General features: G+C 44.1%; 2 protein-coding genes and 1 long non-coding RNA gene across 3 annotated transcripts; 2 read left to right on the forward strand and 1 right to left on the reverse strand.

Annotated features, from left to right (window-relative positions):
• Positions 1 to 461: 461 nt before the first annotated feature.
• gask1b (golgi associated kinase 1B) lies at positions 462 to 9115 on the reverse strand. Its single transcript, XM_037077758.1, has 4 exons — positions 8172 to 9115; positions 6519 to 6736; positions 4629 to 4855; positions 462 to 1792 (listed from the first exon to the last, which is right to left on the reverse strand). Exons 1-4 carry the CDS (start codon positions 9058 to 9060, stop codon positions 1585 to 1587), a joined length of 1542 nt encoding a protein of 513 aa, XP_036933653.1. The 5' UTR covers positions 9061 to 9115; the 3' UTR covers positions 462 to 1584.
• LOC119007837 lies at positions 1684 to 4330 on the forward strand. The gene is made up of 5 exons (XR_005071242.1): positions 1684 to 1818; positions 2784 to 2877; positions 3234 to 3305; positions 3400 to 3492; positions 3790 to 4330. It is a non-coding gene; the product is annotated as an uncharacterized LOC119007837 (long non-coding RNA).
• A 981-nt stretch (positions 9116 to 10096) lies between the features above and the next one.
• Positions 10097 to 15979, forward strand: tmem144b (transmembrane protein 144b). The gene is made up of 12 exons (XM_037077759.1): positions 10097 to 10302; positions 10428 to 10595; positions 10684 to 10806; positions 11488 to 11587; positions 11755 to 11835; positions 11985 to 12063; positions 12278 to 12357; positions 13230 to 13348; positions 13689 to 13808; positions 14642 to 14739; positions 14898 to 14951; positions 15131 to 15979. Exons 1-12 carry the CDS (start codon positions 10212 to 10214, stop codon positions 15212 to 15214), a joined length of 1197 nt encoding a protein of 398 aa, XP_036933654.1. The 5' UTR covers positions 10097 to 10211; the 3' UTR covers positions 15215 to 15979.
• Positions 15980 to 17374: the final 1395 nt, after the last annotated feature.

Consider the following 17374-nt stretch of genomic DNA (forward strand, 5'->3'; position numbering starts at 1 on the left):
GGCATGGACCCCACTGACGCACTAATGCGGGTGCAGAGGGGTTAAAACAACAGCCGCGTGAATGCCCGGCACGGACACGAGAAAAATACCTACAAAGCCCCGTGGACTCCGACTGTCAGAGCCCGGAGCACACTGTTTACGACAGCATGAAAAGCAGACACCACAGCTCAGGTTTCAGAGCCACAGACTATTTCTGACCACGCTCTGCCTGAGGCTGTGTGGACTTGAGGAAGATATGTGTTTGCTAATGCATTTTTTTATAAATTGTTTGGAGGTCAGTGTGACAATTTAAATACCAAACATTCAAGAAAATCAAAGTCAAATGAATATGAACAACATTGCAGGTAATTTTATGTGACTGACAAACAAGAACCGCTGCGAGCCAAAATCCAATATAGTACATCAGGCTTTAATAACCATTAATGACACTTAAATGTGATTTGAATTTATCACAGCTCAAATATTGGACAAATAAATGCTTTTATTGATCATCTGATGCTCAAGCATCTTCAGAAACTACAAATGAAAGTACAAAAATAAATAAATGGGGAGAAAATGGCTACATTGAAAAGTATTTTTGTGGTTAAATTGGAAGTAAGAGTGCAAAAAAATAAGAATAACAACCGACGTCTCGTGTTAAAGTCCTTCAGTTCATGATGTACAGTCACTGTGAGGAGCTCTGTCCAAACACGTTCATGATACGGCTCCTCGTCTTGGATCTTGAAAACATAAGAATGTGAAGACTCTGACTTCTTGTAAAAAATGAAAAATAAAACCGTACACAAGATTAAATAACTCATTAAAACTGACAGTTTTTTTCAGTGTATAAAGTGTGACTTCAATCAACACAGTGGATCCGGGTTGTGTCTTGTTAGCGACGCTAAGAGGCTTTAACAAAAGCTCAGTGCCTGCACTCACTTGCAAATTAGGCGTGCTGGAGGGCGTCAGGAGGAGCAAATGATATACATGCAGCATATTGTGAACATAATGATGGCAGTGTGTTCGCCTCTGGGGAAGGAACAAATGAAGACATGAAAGAAGGAAATGAAAGAAGTTCCTTTAAGCTAAAGCTCAGCTCATTTTAAATGACAGAATTAGTTCAATTAAAGCTTCTGTCAGTATTTTATGCAAATGATGGAAGTTTTACTAACCTCAATTACTTAAAAACAGCTTGCTATGACACTTTTACCAACAACACACTGTTGTTTTATAAGAATAATGTCCAGTTTACAGTAAGTCCTTCATTGGCATTATGATACTTGTTCTTTTTTACAAAAATACAGAGAAAGAAAAAACATATAACTCATTAAAGTCGAATTATTTCCAATACTTTGCGGAAAGATGACGTGGTCCTGAGGTCTGGGACAGTTTTACTTGAAAGCACACATGCTTCCTGCTCTGTTGATACAGATTGGCATTAAAAAATTAGCATAAATTAAAAGATTTTCAGACTTTAGCTGATGTTTCTTGTGGTCAAAGCTCCAGTGTCTTATAAAAGCACATTCTGAGACAAGTCAAAGGGATCGAGCCATAATTTACTCTATGTGTCTCAGTGATGTGGCCTTCTGACCGCTGTGACTCTCATCACACATTCATCGTGATGACTTTGATCCCGTGAGCGTTGATGTAAGTAAGGAGGACACTGGCTCGCCGCTCGATGACGTCGATCAGCTTGTCGATGCCCTGTCGGCCGCCCTGGCTCTCCCAGTACGTCTGGTCCAGGAACAGAGACTGGAGGAGCTTCTCCCGCAGCCTCCTGCTCTTCAGCACCGACACGGCCTGCTCTGGAAGCCTGGAAACACAGAAAGTGAAGAAGAGGTTTGTAATCATGTCGGGTTCAGGTACATGCCTCGGAGGCAGAGCTCTTCCCTGGAGGCAGAACTAGTCCAAATGATTTGTGTTTGTCAGTAGCAAAGTCAAACTTCAAAAAAAAGAAACAGCTGGAATCAAATTAGTCCGCTCTACATATTTATTCCACTGTTTGTTTCATGCTGTGCAATTTTAAGAAGGCGACTGGAACGCAGAGATGAAAAGAGTAGATATCAGTAACACCGTCAGCTGTGAAAGAAGATAAAAAGCCAATTGACTGGTTTGAAACAGGCACATTTTAGCCCTCTGCTGCTCTCTGTGGCTTGGATATCTTCCATCTTACTGGCTCCCATGATACGCAATTTAAGCGCTTCCTGTCACTGAATGGAAATTGTCATTCTCCAGGGTAACACGTCGCTAAACCCTCCAGAGCGACTGGTACAGCATATCATTGATACATGAAGATCATGAGTCAGGCCCGTTCCCGTGGACCCAACAGGACCTCATTTCAGAAAGACTCTGTGTGGTACTGAACAGAGAGAGACGAATAATCATCTCATCCTGTTTGAATTGTACCGTGAAATTTGTCATAATTTAAGTAAAATCTCATGTAGCTGAGTGTTAAACTGCTCAGTGAACTACACTGTCACACATCACCAACACCGACATGGAGCCAACACGGCACAGAAAAGGTACTGAAAGATGAAAATCACATATTGACAACTGCAGTTTTGTGAAAGGAGAGTTTCTGTTCCCCACTTGGTGAACATCAGACGTGTGATTCACAGCACAATTCAAACTGGATGAAAAGAAACATTGGTCTCTCTCCGTTCACTACCATGGAGCCTCATGGGGCAAACCGGACGTCTTCAACACTCCTTTTTCTTGTCTGGGTTTTAAACTACGTTGCCCCTGACGATCGTTCATGATTGAAACTTGAAAGCTTCTACATTTCTGACATTTTTCTCTTCCAGAAAGCTCATACAAATGAAATGCAGTAGTGCTGCAGCTGGGAACAGCCGTCAGGTTTGGAGTTGGTCTCCTCTCTCCACTTAACTATGAATGGAGGTGAGTGACACTTACAGTGTGAATGGTAGATGTTTGTGAATGAATAAAGCTCAAAGTGCTGCTCGACTCAGACGTACTGTTCGCTGGCTCGCCTCTCCGACTATCGGGTTGATTAAAGAACTGCCTCTGCCTCAGAGGAATGTTTGGACAGCTCGAGAGTCGAACCACAAGAGAGAACGATGGTGACGTGGGCTTTGAAGATGACTGGTCAAGAGCTATGAAAAGACTACTAAGTGGTTGTTGACTGTGTTTAGGTTTTTCTAGCTGTGCAACCTCTCCAATAAACAGCACCACTGTACGTTGCACATGTCAGTCTGAGATGTGCCTGGAATAAGATGTCTAATATCTTTTTTTAGCTTTGACTGAACTCAAAGAAAACTCTACAGAGAACAGATCTCAACAGATCTAGAGAACCGAGGGAAGATCAGGTATTCAAAACATGTTGTGGTCTTGCAGTCGGAGGTCATCTGATAACCACTACCTTTGAATTCATGTTGCCTTTGTATCTCATTTGCATGCCAGCTACAGTTTTGATGAAGATCACAAGGGTCCACGAGTGAGGAGGAGACATGGGCGTCCTTGCCAAACCACAGTTTCTGTTCCGTCTCCCGTGTGGTACGACTCACTGATTTATTGATCAAAAGATACATGAAATGAAAGCAATATGTCTGCAGTGTGGTTTGGAATTACTGATCCACACAGATCGGTGGGGGATAAACAGAACCAACACATAATCATGCCCCCGGATTCATGTTCAAAACACACATCTTCTTTGTTTAGCCGGATCTAAATATTTACCAAAGTTGCGCAGGTTTCGACATTTAAACTATCATTTGAAAAGTTCAAAAGAAGGATTCTGGGTTTGAAGATTGGACATTTTCTTGTTTGAGATAAGTGCTTTGTGCTTTGCAGATGACTGTGTGCAGACCTTTCCTTCAGAACCTCTGAGTGGGCCTCGAGTTTCAACACTCTCCTTTCACAGATTCAAATGCTGTAATTTGTCAACCATGTAGTTCAGGCAGAAAAAGATCTGAAACGCTGGAAAACAGCAACTGACAACAACAAGAAAGACTTTCCACCAATCATTTTTGTGGAAATTTTTTTTTACCTCCAAGGATAGTCAATAACAGCCCCAGTGTCCGCAGGATACAACGTTAGCTCTTATCATTTCTGCAAACCGCCAGTGCGTTAAAAGTTTGACTTGGCAGAGACTACGTACGGACTTTTGTACAAAACATGCACAGGACACGTTTACATGAGGAGGTGGAGGGTGAAGTTTGATGCTACGTTGAGACATTGGTAAGAGTGACACCACTGGATGTCTTTCAGCAGATCTGGGACCTTTCCAGCCGTGTTTGTGGTGAGTGAAGGAGGTCGGGCCAAACGTGATGTTTCCCTAAACCTAACCAGAGCATCAGCACAGAGCCAAGCAGAAAACTGAACCTGAACAAACATCAAGCTGGAACATACAGCTTCAACCTCTCTGTGGTTTCTGAAGAAATGTGCTCTTATTCTGACGATGGGGTCGTTAATCAGTGGTGGTCCAGACTAATTGTTAAACGTTGTTCCGACCCATTAACATTTTGAAAAAAATAGGAAAAGGCTGATTAATCTGACAAAAGTTGTTATTTTGCTCATTCTCACTTCAGATCTGTCGGTATGAACAGTCATGAATAACAAAACCACGGACATCACCAGTATTCGTCACAGATGTATTCTGGGGCCTCATCAGGATTGTGATCCAAACTTACTCCTTGATTCCTTCCAGGAGCCTGAAGTCCAGGTTGTCCTCATTGCGGTCGAAGAAGCCCTTGTTGTTGGTGAAGACCAGGTGCCGTGGGTCGTGACCCCTGTGGATGATGTTCGTCAGTTGTATGTGGTTCTGGTCCCTGCAATCGGCGTGGTGGCCGAGTTCCACACACACATCCACCCGCCTGGGCCTGAACCCACAGCAGCTCTGATCCAGCCGGTTGTTAATCTGAAAAGAGAGAATGCTTGAAGTTGATGTGTTAAGAATACAAGCAGACTTGTTGCTGGAATGAGTGAGCTTCAGATCAGTAACTATGGAGAACTGACTCAGTTCCGTGGAGACCCTGACCTGCTCCTTCGTCTTTCTTCTCCTGAACAAGCTCCTTTTGGAACACTGACTGACTCATTTCACAGCACTGCAAAGACTACATAATGCTTTTACTACAAGGCAAAATAGCTGAGATGATTTGGCAAAGAACAAACTAAACACATCCAGCATCTATTAGATGAGCCATCAACATCAGTGACCAGGCCGCTGTGTGATACGACTGCACCGAGGGATGGGCCATAAATCAAACTATAGATTCCAAGCATCCATCACTATGTATAATGCTGAGCCATTTGATTGGCAGAGGTTTTAGATGGTGCAACCAAAGGCTCAATAAACTCTGTGATATAGTATCTGTCAATCACAGGTTTCATATTGGACTTCTGAAGCATTACATGCCGCTGACAGGAACTCTTTTTGGAAACCTCAGGGTTGTGGCTATCGGGGTCGATGAACATCCACAAGGCATGAAGTGTAATGAGCTGAAATACCTCCAGGATACCTGTCAGTCAACACAACGCGACCCTCAACATGCCCTTCTCCTCATACCGCCAGCAGCAAAAAATCTCCATCTTTTAACCCTCCCAAGTCCAGAAGCCATCATACTGCACTTCAGATATTTGCTGGGTTCATCTGATGGAGATAAGGTTTAAAAATGTTGCTGTGGTAACTAACAGGAATCAAGTTTTCACATAATAGTGAGTGAGAATGTCATGTTTTAACAACGTAGTCATTTTCAGATTATGTTTTCAACATTTCACACAGACAGAGGTTACTGAACTTACAGAGAAGTGGGTAATGGGGTTTGGAAGATGAGGAGGATCATCGTTTCAGGAAAAAATGAATAATTGAACCGATTCTTCTTTTTTTCTGTGTTGTTGTTCTCCTTTTATCCTGGCATGCCCTCCTTCAGGAGCTGAGAGCGATAACACGCCCAACACAATATTCATCCTTCAAAAGAGCCCATTCTCACTCCCAGTGCATCAAATACTGCCGCCTAGTTAGTGACCACACACTTGTAGGTATCCCTCCAGCGAGACACATCTTAATTAGGAAGCTGTTGGGGAAAGTGTCTATTAGACGAAGTGCACAAGTTTTACTCTGGCTTCACTATCCAGCTATTGTTGTTGTCATTTGGGTACCACAAGAAATGATCTTACAGACAGACAATAGTCATTTAGTCACATCATGACTTGTTTAGTGTAAGAAACCGAAATTAAAGATAAAAATCAAAGCTTTGACACGTCGACCTCAACAGATGATTCAGTTGTTCAAAAGGTATCGAAACTAGTTAAACTATTTTCCAGTTCCTCCCTCTGCTGTGGCCGCTATCTCACAATTAAGACATGAGTTTAAGAATCATCAGGAGATGAGTCCGATCAGAGATCCAGTCTTCCCACACAGGAAACAAGACGTGGATTCAGCCACAAACTAAAAAAAAAGGACCTTTGAGGATATGTGATCTGCACAGAAGAAAACTGAGGCACGCAAAGTTGCAGACATGTTTTTTCCCTCTCAGAGGAATGTGGGATTTATCATCTCCATCTCTCACTGTGTTCATTACCTGTAACAAGAAGTCAAACAGAGCCAGTTTACTCCACTCATAGTGATGGACGCTGGAGCAGCCGGAGTCGGGTTTCGGGCTGCTGTTTTTAAGCCAACACCTCTGTTTCAGGGAGCTCTGGTACTCCCCCCATGTCAACCTCACGGTGGACAAGCCTGCAGCAAGGCCTTCTGGGTAGAGAGATGCATCCCATGACACCACTGGGCAGGGCTGGCCATCTAAAGAGGGAGGATAAACGGATTATGTGGTCAGGTTTCAGCAACTGTTGAGTCCTGTTACGTTATTTTTTATAACCTATTTTTATCCAGTAAAAGCTGACTGAGCGATGCGTGCGGATCATCAGCCGTGATTTCATTTGCATTCATCCAGTCTACATTTGGAAATCAGGCCTTTCACAACCCAGAGTCCCAAAACTGGACTAATATGCTGCTTATGGTTCTCAGAACATTTATGAATATTTGATGCTATGATGTGATTAATATTTAATTGTCACAGCATTAAATCTTATTTTCAGAAACGTGGTGTCACATTATCTGAGGCGAAGCAGCAGAAACACACAGAGTTTCTTGTCCTCTGCAAACGTTACTCATAGATGAAATAACAGTGTCATGGAGAGAAAGTGGACAGCAGCTCTCACCTGTCTGTCACCTGCTGTGTGTTTGCTCCTTAAAGGGTAACGCCACCGATTTCACACATCAAAGTGTGTTTACAGGTCTCGGGGTGAACTACTGCATATGTGGCGGGAAAAGGCAGTATAAAGCCTTTGGACTCCAGAGGAAGCTGCGTGAAGTCGAATAAACCCGGCGGCTGAGTTGCATTTGATGTCTGCACCAGTTTTTGAAAAGCAGTCCACTGGAGCATCCCTTTAACACTGTTGGGCTCATTATGGACAGTTAAAGTATATTTCTGGAACCGGTTCTGCTCTCAGCCTGGTCTCCAAGGAACCATTCGTGACCCTTGACAACAATGTGCAGGGAGATCATCAGAGCACGTCTCGGAGTTAAAGGGTAGCTCCACCACTTCCACACGCTACAGTGTGTTTACAGGTCTTGTGGAGTCAGGCTGAGGTGTTTTGGGGCTTCACTGTATGTAATCTGATTAACTGACTCTGGTGATATCACACATGAACTGCATTGTGGGTAATGTAGGTTTTGAAAAGGAAGCGGGAGAAGGTGATATCTCTGGTTCTGCTGTCGTTTGTTTTGAAGCTGTTCTAAGGAGTGCCCTTCAAAAACCTGCCTCCGCTTCCTCTGGAGCCACAGAAGGTTTTATAATACGGTCTGCACTTCAATGAGGAATACTGCTGAAGTTGCCCTTTAATGGATTCTTTTTCTGACTCCCTGGCGTTCAGTGACACAACACATCCTCCACAACCACCACCATCTGTGACAAAGCTGCATATATAAACGCTTAATCATGGTGATATCACTCCTGTTTTTCAATGCATGTCTCCAGAGAACTGACTGCAGGGATGTGATGACGCACACAGACGGCCCACTCTGAGTGAGGAAACCAGGCGAGAGAGCGACAAGTTATAAAATGTCATTATTAAACTTCACCACCTCCATCTTCATCAGCAGAGTTAAAGTACAAGCAGTCCACTCTGAGTTTTATCCAGCCTCAGTCAGAAAACAATAAACGTTCTCCACCTACCGTGTAGGAAGCCGAACTTTCTGCTGACAGCCGGTAACGTCCTGTTGAGCCCAAGCACCCGGTCCAGATGAAAAGCGAAGACCTCGGTGGTGTCCACGGGGCTGCTGATGACCCCACACTGCCCTCCGCATGCATTGCTTAGTTTTATGTGCTTTTGATTGGTCGCTGAACCGCCTGACTCGCCCTCAAATATCAGAAGCGACGGAGAGTCTCCGTGAGAAACTTCTTTCATGCGCAAAACTTTGGCATCCGCAAGAAAGCGCATGGCCTTCACGTCCTGTGGGCTGAGCCATGGCGGTGCCCTCTGGCTGTAAATGCGGATAGAACTAATGTGAGAGTCTGCGTGTGCATCTGTGTGAGACTGAGGGATTATATCCAGAGATTTATAATCGACGTCCCCGGGTTCTCCCCTGGAAGTCTTGCGTGCAAAGTTGCGCTTAATTTGGCCTGCGTCCCGCTGCAACGTGCCGAGTTTGTTCTGCGTAAAATCTGAACTCGCCGATTTACTCTTTCTCACTTTGCGTCTCAGTTTTGGTCTGATGGTCCCTCTGATATTTGCGGGTTTCTGGCGCTTTGACTTTAGCGTTATGTACACCACGTTGGACCGAGTCGGCACCACAGAGTTCGCGCCGGTCTGTAAATCCGCAGGATCTGGCGGCGCATCGCCAAAATCCAAATTATACAATCCACGGGCGTGTCGGTACTTGTCCTGATCGGTCCTTCTGTCCCGGTGCTGCTGCGTGTATCCAACTTGTGAAACCACAAAAAACAAGTAGACAACACACACGCTCGCAATGATCAAACTCCTTCTGGAGAGACGGAGCCTCCGAAAGCTGCCGGTTAGTTTAAAGAAAGGGAAGCAGAGCCAGTGAGAGCGAGACTTCCCCATCAGAACTTATGGTATTAACATGGTTTGTGTGTGTGTGTGTGTGTGTGTGTGTGTGTGTGTGTGTGTGTGTGCCAAACTCAAACCAGGAGGAGCGCTCAACTTTCGAAACTCATTTTGGATTGGGAGGATTTGTGGTCACAGAGTGCGCGGAGGGGATGGACGCACCGGGAAACCACCCTCAAGCACACGAGGGGACTCAACATTCTGTTTGTGTGGGTTTTCATCTTTCTTTCTTTCTTTCAGAACTACGATCCTATGTGCCGAAATAACAAAGAACAATAAGAGAACAACACAATAATCACTTTATGGATGTGGTTTCACTTCCCATCTGCTGCGCAATCTGCTGCCTAATCTGCTGAGATGTACCGAACCGAACACCCCCGGAGACAAGTCATGTTTCTAAACTGTTCACTTCATTTAAAGAGGAAGCGTTTAAATGTTTCCTTCTGTGAGTGAACAACTTTTCATGCGAATCTTTCAGCCCATAGGAATCGAAATATTAACGATATCTGCTGTTCAGAATAAATATCACAATCATTGTTTTGTGGCGCATTAATCTCTGTGAGGAGCTTCATCCGGATGATATCTGACTGGATTTAAATACAAACAGATGAATACGAAGACTCGCACGTTTTAAACTGAAGCTTAACTAATATTTGATTCGTTTTACTTTCACGCGTTTTAGGCGACACCTGCTGGCTCTCCGGCTCAGACCCGAACCGGCTGCGTGTTCTGGTGGAGGAACCAGATCATGAGCAGCAAACAGTGAAGAGCAGGAAAACGCGCGCAGCTCGTTCACAGGAGTTCCTGCTCCGAACGGAAGCTTTAAATATGTAGTGCTGGAAGACAGTTATTTATTTATTTATTTATTGTTTGTTTGTTTGTTTGTTTGTTTGTTTGTTTGTTTGTCTTATCTGACTGTTATTCGGCTCATTTAACATTTTACCCGCAGGCCTCAGATGTGAAGTTAAAACTGCAGCGTTTATTTTATTTGCGGACATTGCTGATTTATTTGCTGACGTCTGCTGACGTCACGCGTCACATTGATTGATCGGATAATTGGCAGCAGCTGTGACGCGCACGGACTCCGGACATTAGCTGTTTTTAACAACGCGCACCGGCTGTATCACCAAAACATATTTACTTTTAACATGCTTGAGGCAAAATCTCCTCTTTTGCTTTTATTTGTGGCCACATTATTGATGGTGAGCTGTCAGAGCAGGAAACATGCAGCCGAACAAGGTAGGAAATGATAATTGATTCCACTCTGATGATGAATGTAGGAAAGCCTGAGGCTGCCCTGTGGAGACAAATCAAACATATGGATGTCTGATTTTATTTAAAAAACAAATATAAACATCTTCCAGATGCCCAAAGTGGTGAAAAGTTTACAACCAGCAAACTGGAAACATTGAGTTTGGTGTTGAACTCCACCAACATGACGCACTTCGTCTATGGGATTGCCTCAAATGTTGCTGCTGTGCTGCTGTATGGAAGCAACTTTGTTCCCATTAAAAGAGTGGAGGCAGGAGACGGTGAGCAGACGGCCCTCTGGCAGGTATCTGGAGACGGACAGGTGGAAGGTGTGAGGCCTGTGTGACAGTGAGCCTGTTGTGTTCACAGGGATGTTCTTCCACTGGGTGTCCTGTGCAGCCATCTGGGTCGTATCAGTGATGGGGAACGTGCTGCTTCAGACGCCCACATTCTACCCTTTAGTGATGCTCGGCGGTGTCATCTGGGCCACAGGTACCGTCTCCTCACTCCTCATGTTAATGGTGATGATGCTGGTACCGTCCACACTGCGCTGCCTGGCCTAAAATCAACACAAAGAGATCAAAAATCCATTCTGATCCGAGCCACCGCCGCCACGTCCAAGTGCTCCTTTTTGTTCTGGTGTTTTGGGCCAGTGTGCGGCACCGGTCCCACATGGGTCGAGGCATAGAACGAACGCAACACACAGAGGGAAAATAAACCATTGAGCAGAAAACATCTGCATCTCCATCATTTAAATAGTAGTGTCGAACTGCACGTACATCATTCTGCACAGCGAAACTGAAACAGTCGACTGCAGGAACAAGAAGAAAACATATTTTTGAGGAGAGACTTAACTTTGTCACTTCTCTCCTGCTTGAAACATGGTTTTAATCAGCACAGTCTGAAACTGGGACATCGCTGTTGTCAAATTCTCTCAATATATTAGCATAAATCTTTGGATTTCGAGTCGTCTTCGGGGGAAACTCAATTAAATTTATGTGTAAAACTGATTCTTCCAGATCCAGATGTGTCTAACTGGACAAAATCAAGAGTCTGTTGCTTCCACAAAACCTTTAATATTGTGGATATTTTGTGCACACTGCTCATTTGTCTGCAGCTTCACCAGGAAGGCAGAACCACATGAGCCAACTCTTCCTCTCATTTCATCCACAGGAAATATAGCAGTAACGACCATCATCAAAGCCATCGGCCTCGGACTTGGGAGTTTAATTTGGGCATCCTCCAGTATGCTGATGGGCTGGGCCAGTTCAAGGTGAGCCGGGTCCAGTACCGTCCTCCACCACAAACAGAAAATGGACCCAAATGTGACCTCTGGGTTCAGTCGTTTGGTCTTGTGATGTACATGTCACCTCAAACCACCAGCAGTGGTTTTATTTGCTAATGTATTCAATAGAAAGTGATTGTGGCTGTTTTCCACAGATTCGGCTGGTTTGGGATCACTGCTGTGGAGATATCCCGGCCGATATTGAATTACTGTGGCGCTGCTTTGTGTCTGCTCAGGTAAGCTGTAGATGTGGAAGTTAAGTCTCTTCTTGACACTGAGTAGTTTAATAGCTGCTGAAAGAACAAAAGACGCGATCAAAGACGTGTGCTGCCGTCATGTTCAGCTCGTTTCAGCTGACAGACATGACTTTTGTCTTTTCTTCCAGTGGCCTGATCGTTTTCTTTGTGAGAACAAATGTGGAACTGCATCCTGACTCTGAATCAATACCACTACTTATCGACCGGGTGAGTGTATTGATCAGATGTTTTACTTTTCCCACCTCTTTTTCTGGAAGTCACACTCAGAGCAAATTAAAATGTACCAACAGTCTTTCAGGGAGATTCTGAAGGAGCATGGATTTCCTGTCAGTGTGCAGACACTGTCAGCACTTTGTTTCTCACGATGTCAGTGTTTTGAATGATGACGGGACTTCACATCAGGATGCTGTTCTTTCTGCAGAGAATGAATTCAGGCAGCTATGGACCGGCTTCCGCGGAGTGCTGGATAGACGTGACCGGGCCAAAGACCAGGCGTTTCGTGTGAGCTCAACACGTCGACGAGCTGTGTGCACAGGTTTTGCCCATGCAAGCTAAAAGAAGGGAAGGTTTATGAAAATGTTCCTCAAGATCTGAACAAAGGTGAAGTTAATTGTTTTAAATGAAGCTTGAGGCCTCAGTTTCTTTATCTTCAGCTGCCAGAACGGTCCAATGATTTAAGCAGTCACGTCTCCAGATGGAATCATAGCAGCTACAATTCTGCAAATGACAGATGCATCCAAGACTGACCTGAGTAGCAAACATGGCATATCATGTTCACGTTAAGTGCTTATTGGCTGATGGGGAAGTAGGTGGTGTTATCACAGCCAGCCGAGGCTGCCGAACAGCCGACCACAGTTTGGTTTTGAAGGATACATGCAGACACTTCGATATTTTTGTGCTATTTTTACAAGAGAAGTTGGACCATCTCTGCCTTTGATCGTGGCGACTGTAACGGGTATTTTAAGCCAAAGCGTGACACAGAAACCCCAGAAAGAACCAGAGCATCAGCACAACATGGTGGCAAGAGTAGAAACAGAAACTTCAACCTCAACAAACACAAAGTGTGAACGTAAAGAAATGGACCCGGCTGACGCACACAAAGCCTGTAATCACTCACTACTTCAATCAGCACTAGAACCTGTAAGCACTCATAAATAAAGCAGAGTCTCCATTCTTCTAATTGTTCACTAAAATAAATGAACTGTTGAATAGATGCACACATATCTGTGTACCATGCAGTCAATTCTGAGAAAATCAATTTTAATCAGCCATTTATCCAACACTGAAATTAGTTTTTCAACTTCATCGGTACGTCAGCGGCGATATAAAACTCATCCGTCGTTCACTTTCTCAGTCTGGTTTCATCTTTTCAGCGGCTGCCTGCTCGCCGCCGTGTCCGGCCTGCTGTACGGCTTCTCCTTCGTGCCCATCTACTACATCAAGAGCAGTTCATCCAACCGTGAGAGCATGTACCACGGAGCCAGTCTCTACGGTACGGTGTCATGTTTGATGACTGCCTTCACTTTGTCTTAAGTAAGATATGTAGACAACAGCTTTAAAGCACCCCGTCACTGTGGAGCCTCCAGAGAAGCCAGTTTAATATCGGCTCCCTGTGAGGCTCTCTGAAGTCACTGTCAGTGAGATCGCTTCAGGATTTGTTGGAATATAAAATGTCTCACTGCTCGTGTATATCACGTTAGCACCACCTTCAATATTGCCTTTATCAACTGAGCTTTTGAAGGTGAGAGGAATGCAATTTACTTTACCTTTTTCATTGCACACCTACAGGGGTAAACACTAGTGATGTGAAGCTTGTTTCAACCTTTCCACAGACCCGGACTATTTATTTGCACAGTGCTCGGGCATTTTTATTGCAAGCACAGTTTACTTTGCCATCTACTGTGCTGCCATGAAGAACAGGCCCAGGGTCTACTCCAGAGTCATCCTACCAGGTAACACCACGCTGAGATGTTCAGTGGTATACACTTCAAGGTGGCTCCATGTGACTTTTGGATTTATCTTACTGTGCAGTTTTTGAAAGCAGAAGGGTAATTCCAGTATTTCTAAACCATATCCTGACTGTATATCACCATGTAAATGATTCTTGGAATCCATCCAGTAGAGTGATTTACATCCCGGGAGCTAAATATCTGCACAGACATGCTGCTGCCTCAAAACTGGCATCAGGTCTTCTCAGCATATTGATCTCAGACGGGGAGTCAGAAACCAGGGGTCCCGGCTACAGTGTGCTACCATTTTCCACCCGCTGATTCATTAAACCCCTGCGCTGTCATGCATAAGGAGCCAGCAGAGTCTCTAATAATAGTTCCAGCTCCAGAAGACGGAAAGAATCAGAGGAAATGTAGCAGCTTCCTTTGCCAAGCTTGTGCATGTGCAAACGCATTCAGTCAGAGGATGTTTGGATGTGTTGATTCGGGAAGAGATGCCGAGAGCCTGGTGTGCCGTGTGAGCCGGTGGGTGTTCGTTTCGTCTGCAGCTTTGTGGGTGGGCGACAGAGTGGACCGTAATTGGACGGCGCAGCAGGGGGCTGTGACCAGTGTCCACACTTTTATAGTCACTCAGACGATGAAAATGAGGAACTCTGTTGTATCTTCAACTCATGAGTTACAACTCCTGAAACTGTGTGTGTGTGTGTGTGTGTGCGCGTGTGGCCACACACTAGTAGATGAAGGCATTACTTCCTGGCATCTCTTCCCATTTGTTTGTCTACTCCAGCACAGCATGAATGGTTTTCCTGCCGTAACTCTCGCCTCTTGTCCTTCAGGTATGCTGTCAGGAACGATGTGGTCGCTGGCCACGTACTGCTGGTGCCTGGCCAGTAACTACCTGAGCCCGGTCATATCCTTCCCCCTCGTCAGTGCAGTAAGTGCATCATGTTCACAGCTGAGCAGGCTGTTCTAGGATGTATGTGTGATTTTTATGGATTTTTTTTATTATTCTTTTTTAAACCTCTCCTACAAGATCCCACAAAGTGAAAACGGATTAACAGTAATTGAGCTGTTGATGTTTCCTCTCTGTAGGGATACGCTCTGGTTGCAGCACTGTTGGGGACCCTGCTGTTCAAAGAGGTCAAGGTAAAGATCACAGCACTGATCAATAATCCTGATACAACTCTATTACATGCTGTACACACCGAGGAGCAGTTTACCTGGGAGAATATGACGTCCATGTGAAGGTTCAGACCTTCATTTTGAATTAATGTTTTTTTAATGGTTGAATTCCTGTTGATATTAGTAAATTTGTCTCCCCTCAGGGGTTGGCCAACTGCCTCCTCCTCTTCTTGGCGTCCTGCGTCGTGCTGACTGGCTCCACGCTGACCGCCGTCTCAAAGTTGTAGTCACACTGAAAAACATCTGGTGATGCTGATATTTCCATCATGCGCACACATTTTCTCCAGTTCTCCAAATGACCTAGAAAAGAAAGTCCCAGGTTTTTAAATAGCGCTTTGAACCTCATTAAAATAAATCTTTAATGTAAAAAAATGTCATTTTGAAACAGCAGGTTTATTCTCTGAGCTGACATTTGGTGGCAGTGTCCTGCAGGATCCACCCGCCTGGTTCTGCTCAGTTCAGAGGGGAAGTTTGCTGTTGGACTCCGTATTTGTTGTTGAAAATGTTTTGTAAAATGTAAAAAAGGTATTGTTGAAGAAAAAAGTGATATTTTGTCAGCTGTGCTTTGTTCAGTTGCTGCTAATATATAATTCACAAACAATAACATGTTTAACACGTCACACGATAATCAGACTGTCACTCCTCCATCTGCTCACTGACAGGCTGGTTGTTTGTCACCGTTTTGCTTTTTTCTATTAATATCACATCTTTTCAAAACATCAATGATGCCGACACACAACTCTGTATTTACTTTGATATTTTTGTCAACACTGGTTATTTTCTCACAGTTCCTGTCCACCTGCCTGTCTTCTTCCTCGCAGCTCACTTTGTGTTGTGACAGTGGAGTGATGTGCTCCGGTTCAGTTGGATGATACATGTGGGCAAAAATAAAAGGTTCATAGTTCATAGGTGGTGGAGACGATTTGACCAACTGTCAAAATGTCCTTCATTGTGAATGCTTTGGATAATAAAGGTCACTGAGAAGACGTAAATTCAGTCATTGTATTTTTTTTACTAAGGTGTGTGAAAGGTTTCGCGGCACCGTCCCTGGAGAATTATCTAGCATTCCTGAGAAAGTGCCTTTTTTATAGACAAGATTTTTTTGGCATTCAAGCTTCAGTAGACAGGTCACAGTGACAAGAGACAGACATAATGGAAATGAGATGACACAGGATTCCAGGATAAAGACGTTTTTTCTCTGAAAGAGACGACATTTGGCTGGAAGATTTTCCCCAAACATTACGCCCTCCCTCATCTCTCCCATTTTCAATTTCAGATCTGCTCAACGGCAGCAGATGAAATGTCACTGCGGGTGTGTTGGGTTCATGCTGCCCTGAAACTGGGTGAACCCAAGGCTCTCTTTTTCTTATGTGTTTATTTGTTGGCTTTTTAAGTTCAGGATGATGGTGTTCCTCAGTGACACCGTGAGATCTTGACAGGCTTCTGCACACACGGATGAAGGCCAGTGTTGGACAGCAGAAAGTAAAAAATGACTTCTCACTCTTTTTAGTTCCTTTCAACAAAATCCCCAAATAACCTGTACAGAACAATTAAATAGCCTCCATCTGTTGAGATTAACAAATGTCCTTGGACACAGTGAAGAGCTGGCAGGAGGAGGATCAGTCTGATATATTATGAGACAGAATAAATACTTTTAAATGTAGTTTCAGTCACATGAACCACAACAAACCTTCAACTTCTGTAGCCTTTAATGACACGACAAGACACATCTCTTCTTCTCTGCCTTTTTATTGTCGTTCACAGAACACTGATAGCTTCATACTGAGATTCAAGAATGTAAACTGAAGTTCTCGGATGATCAGGCTTCTTCATTCAGTCACACAGACTGAACACAGAACTTAAATGCTCGGCTGTATTAATGTGGTCGAACAAACGCTTCACATCAGTCGGTACTGCAGAACGTAACTCGTTATATTACTATGTTACCCTTTAAAGACATATATTACTCTAACACCTGTGTTGTGACATTACTGCCTCGAACTGGGAGCTGTAATGCAGCATTAGGCTGAATGGGATCAATAACACCTTTCAAAATCAGATTTTCACTGAGCACAGAGAAACGTACGCTCCCCACAGATCAATGTGGACAAGTTAGGAACAAACTCGTCTGCACAACATGCATTTTTAATTTTAAATTCACTGTTCAGGCAGAGAGAGCGATCTAATCATCCTCAATAAAACTGTTTACCATTTGTGAACCATTATTTTGTGACACTAATTTAAATGTATTGGACTTTAATATCCAAGTTTCTGCTTGTTTTCACACAGCGACCATGTTAAACTTGACGGACAGCTGCGCTCTGAGCCCTCGGAGCTGCTCTGATACAAGGCTCAGCTAATCAGGCGCTAACTAAAAGCAACAGCCG

Source organism: Acanthopagrus latus, chromosome 18, assembly GCF_904848185.1.
Source record: "Acanthopagrus latus isolate v.2019 chromosome 18, fAcaLat1.1, whole genome shotgun sequence".
Lineage (NCBI taxonomy): Eukaryota > Metazoa > Chordata > Actinopteri > Spariformes > Sparidae > Acanthopagrus > Acanthopagrus latus.

Excerpts from the sequence above, each read along its gene's own strand:
- gask1b (XM_037077758.1), bottom strand. The coding sequence starts at position 9,060 with ATGGGGAAGTCTCGCTCTCACTGGCTCTGCTTCCCTTTCTTTAAACTA. Across the intron at positions 4,856-6,518 it reads TGTTTGACTTCTTGTTACAG|ATTAACAACCGGCTGGATCA; the intron begins GTAATGAACACA and ends CTCTCTTTTCAG. Across the intron at positions 1,793-4,628 it reads CTCCTGGAAGGAATCAAGGA|GCTTCCAGAGCAGGCCGTGT; the intron begins GTAAGTTTGGAT and ends CTGTGTTTCCAG.
- tmem144b (XM_037077759.1), top strand. The coding sequence starts at position 10,212 with ATGCTTGAGGCAAAATCTCCTCTTTTGCTTTTATTTGTGGCCACATTA. Across the intron at positions 10,596-10,683 it reads AAGAGTGGAGGCAGGAGACG|GGATGTTCTTCCACTGGGTG; the intron begins GTGAGCAGACGG and ends TTGTGTTCACAG. Across the intron at positions 14,740-14,897 it reads CCTTCCCCCTCGTCAGTGCA|GGATACGCTCTGGTTGCAGC; the intron begins GTAAGTGCATCA and ends TCCTCTCTGTAG.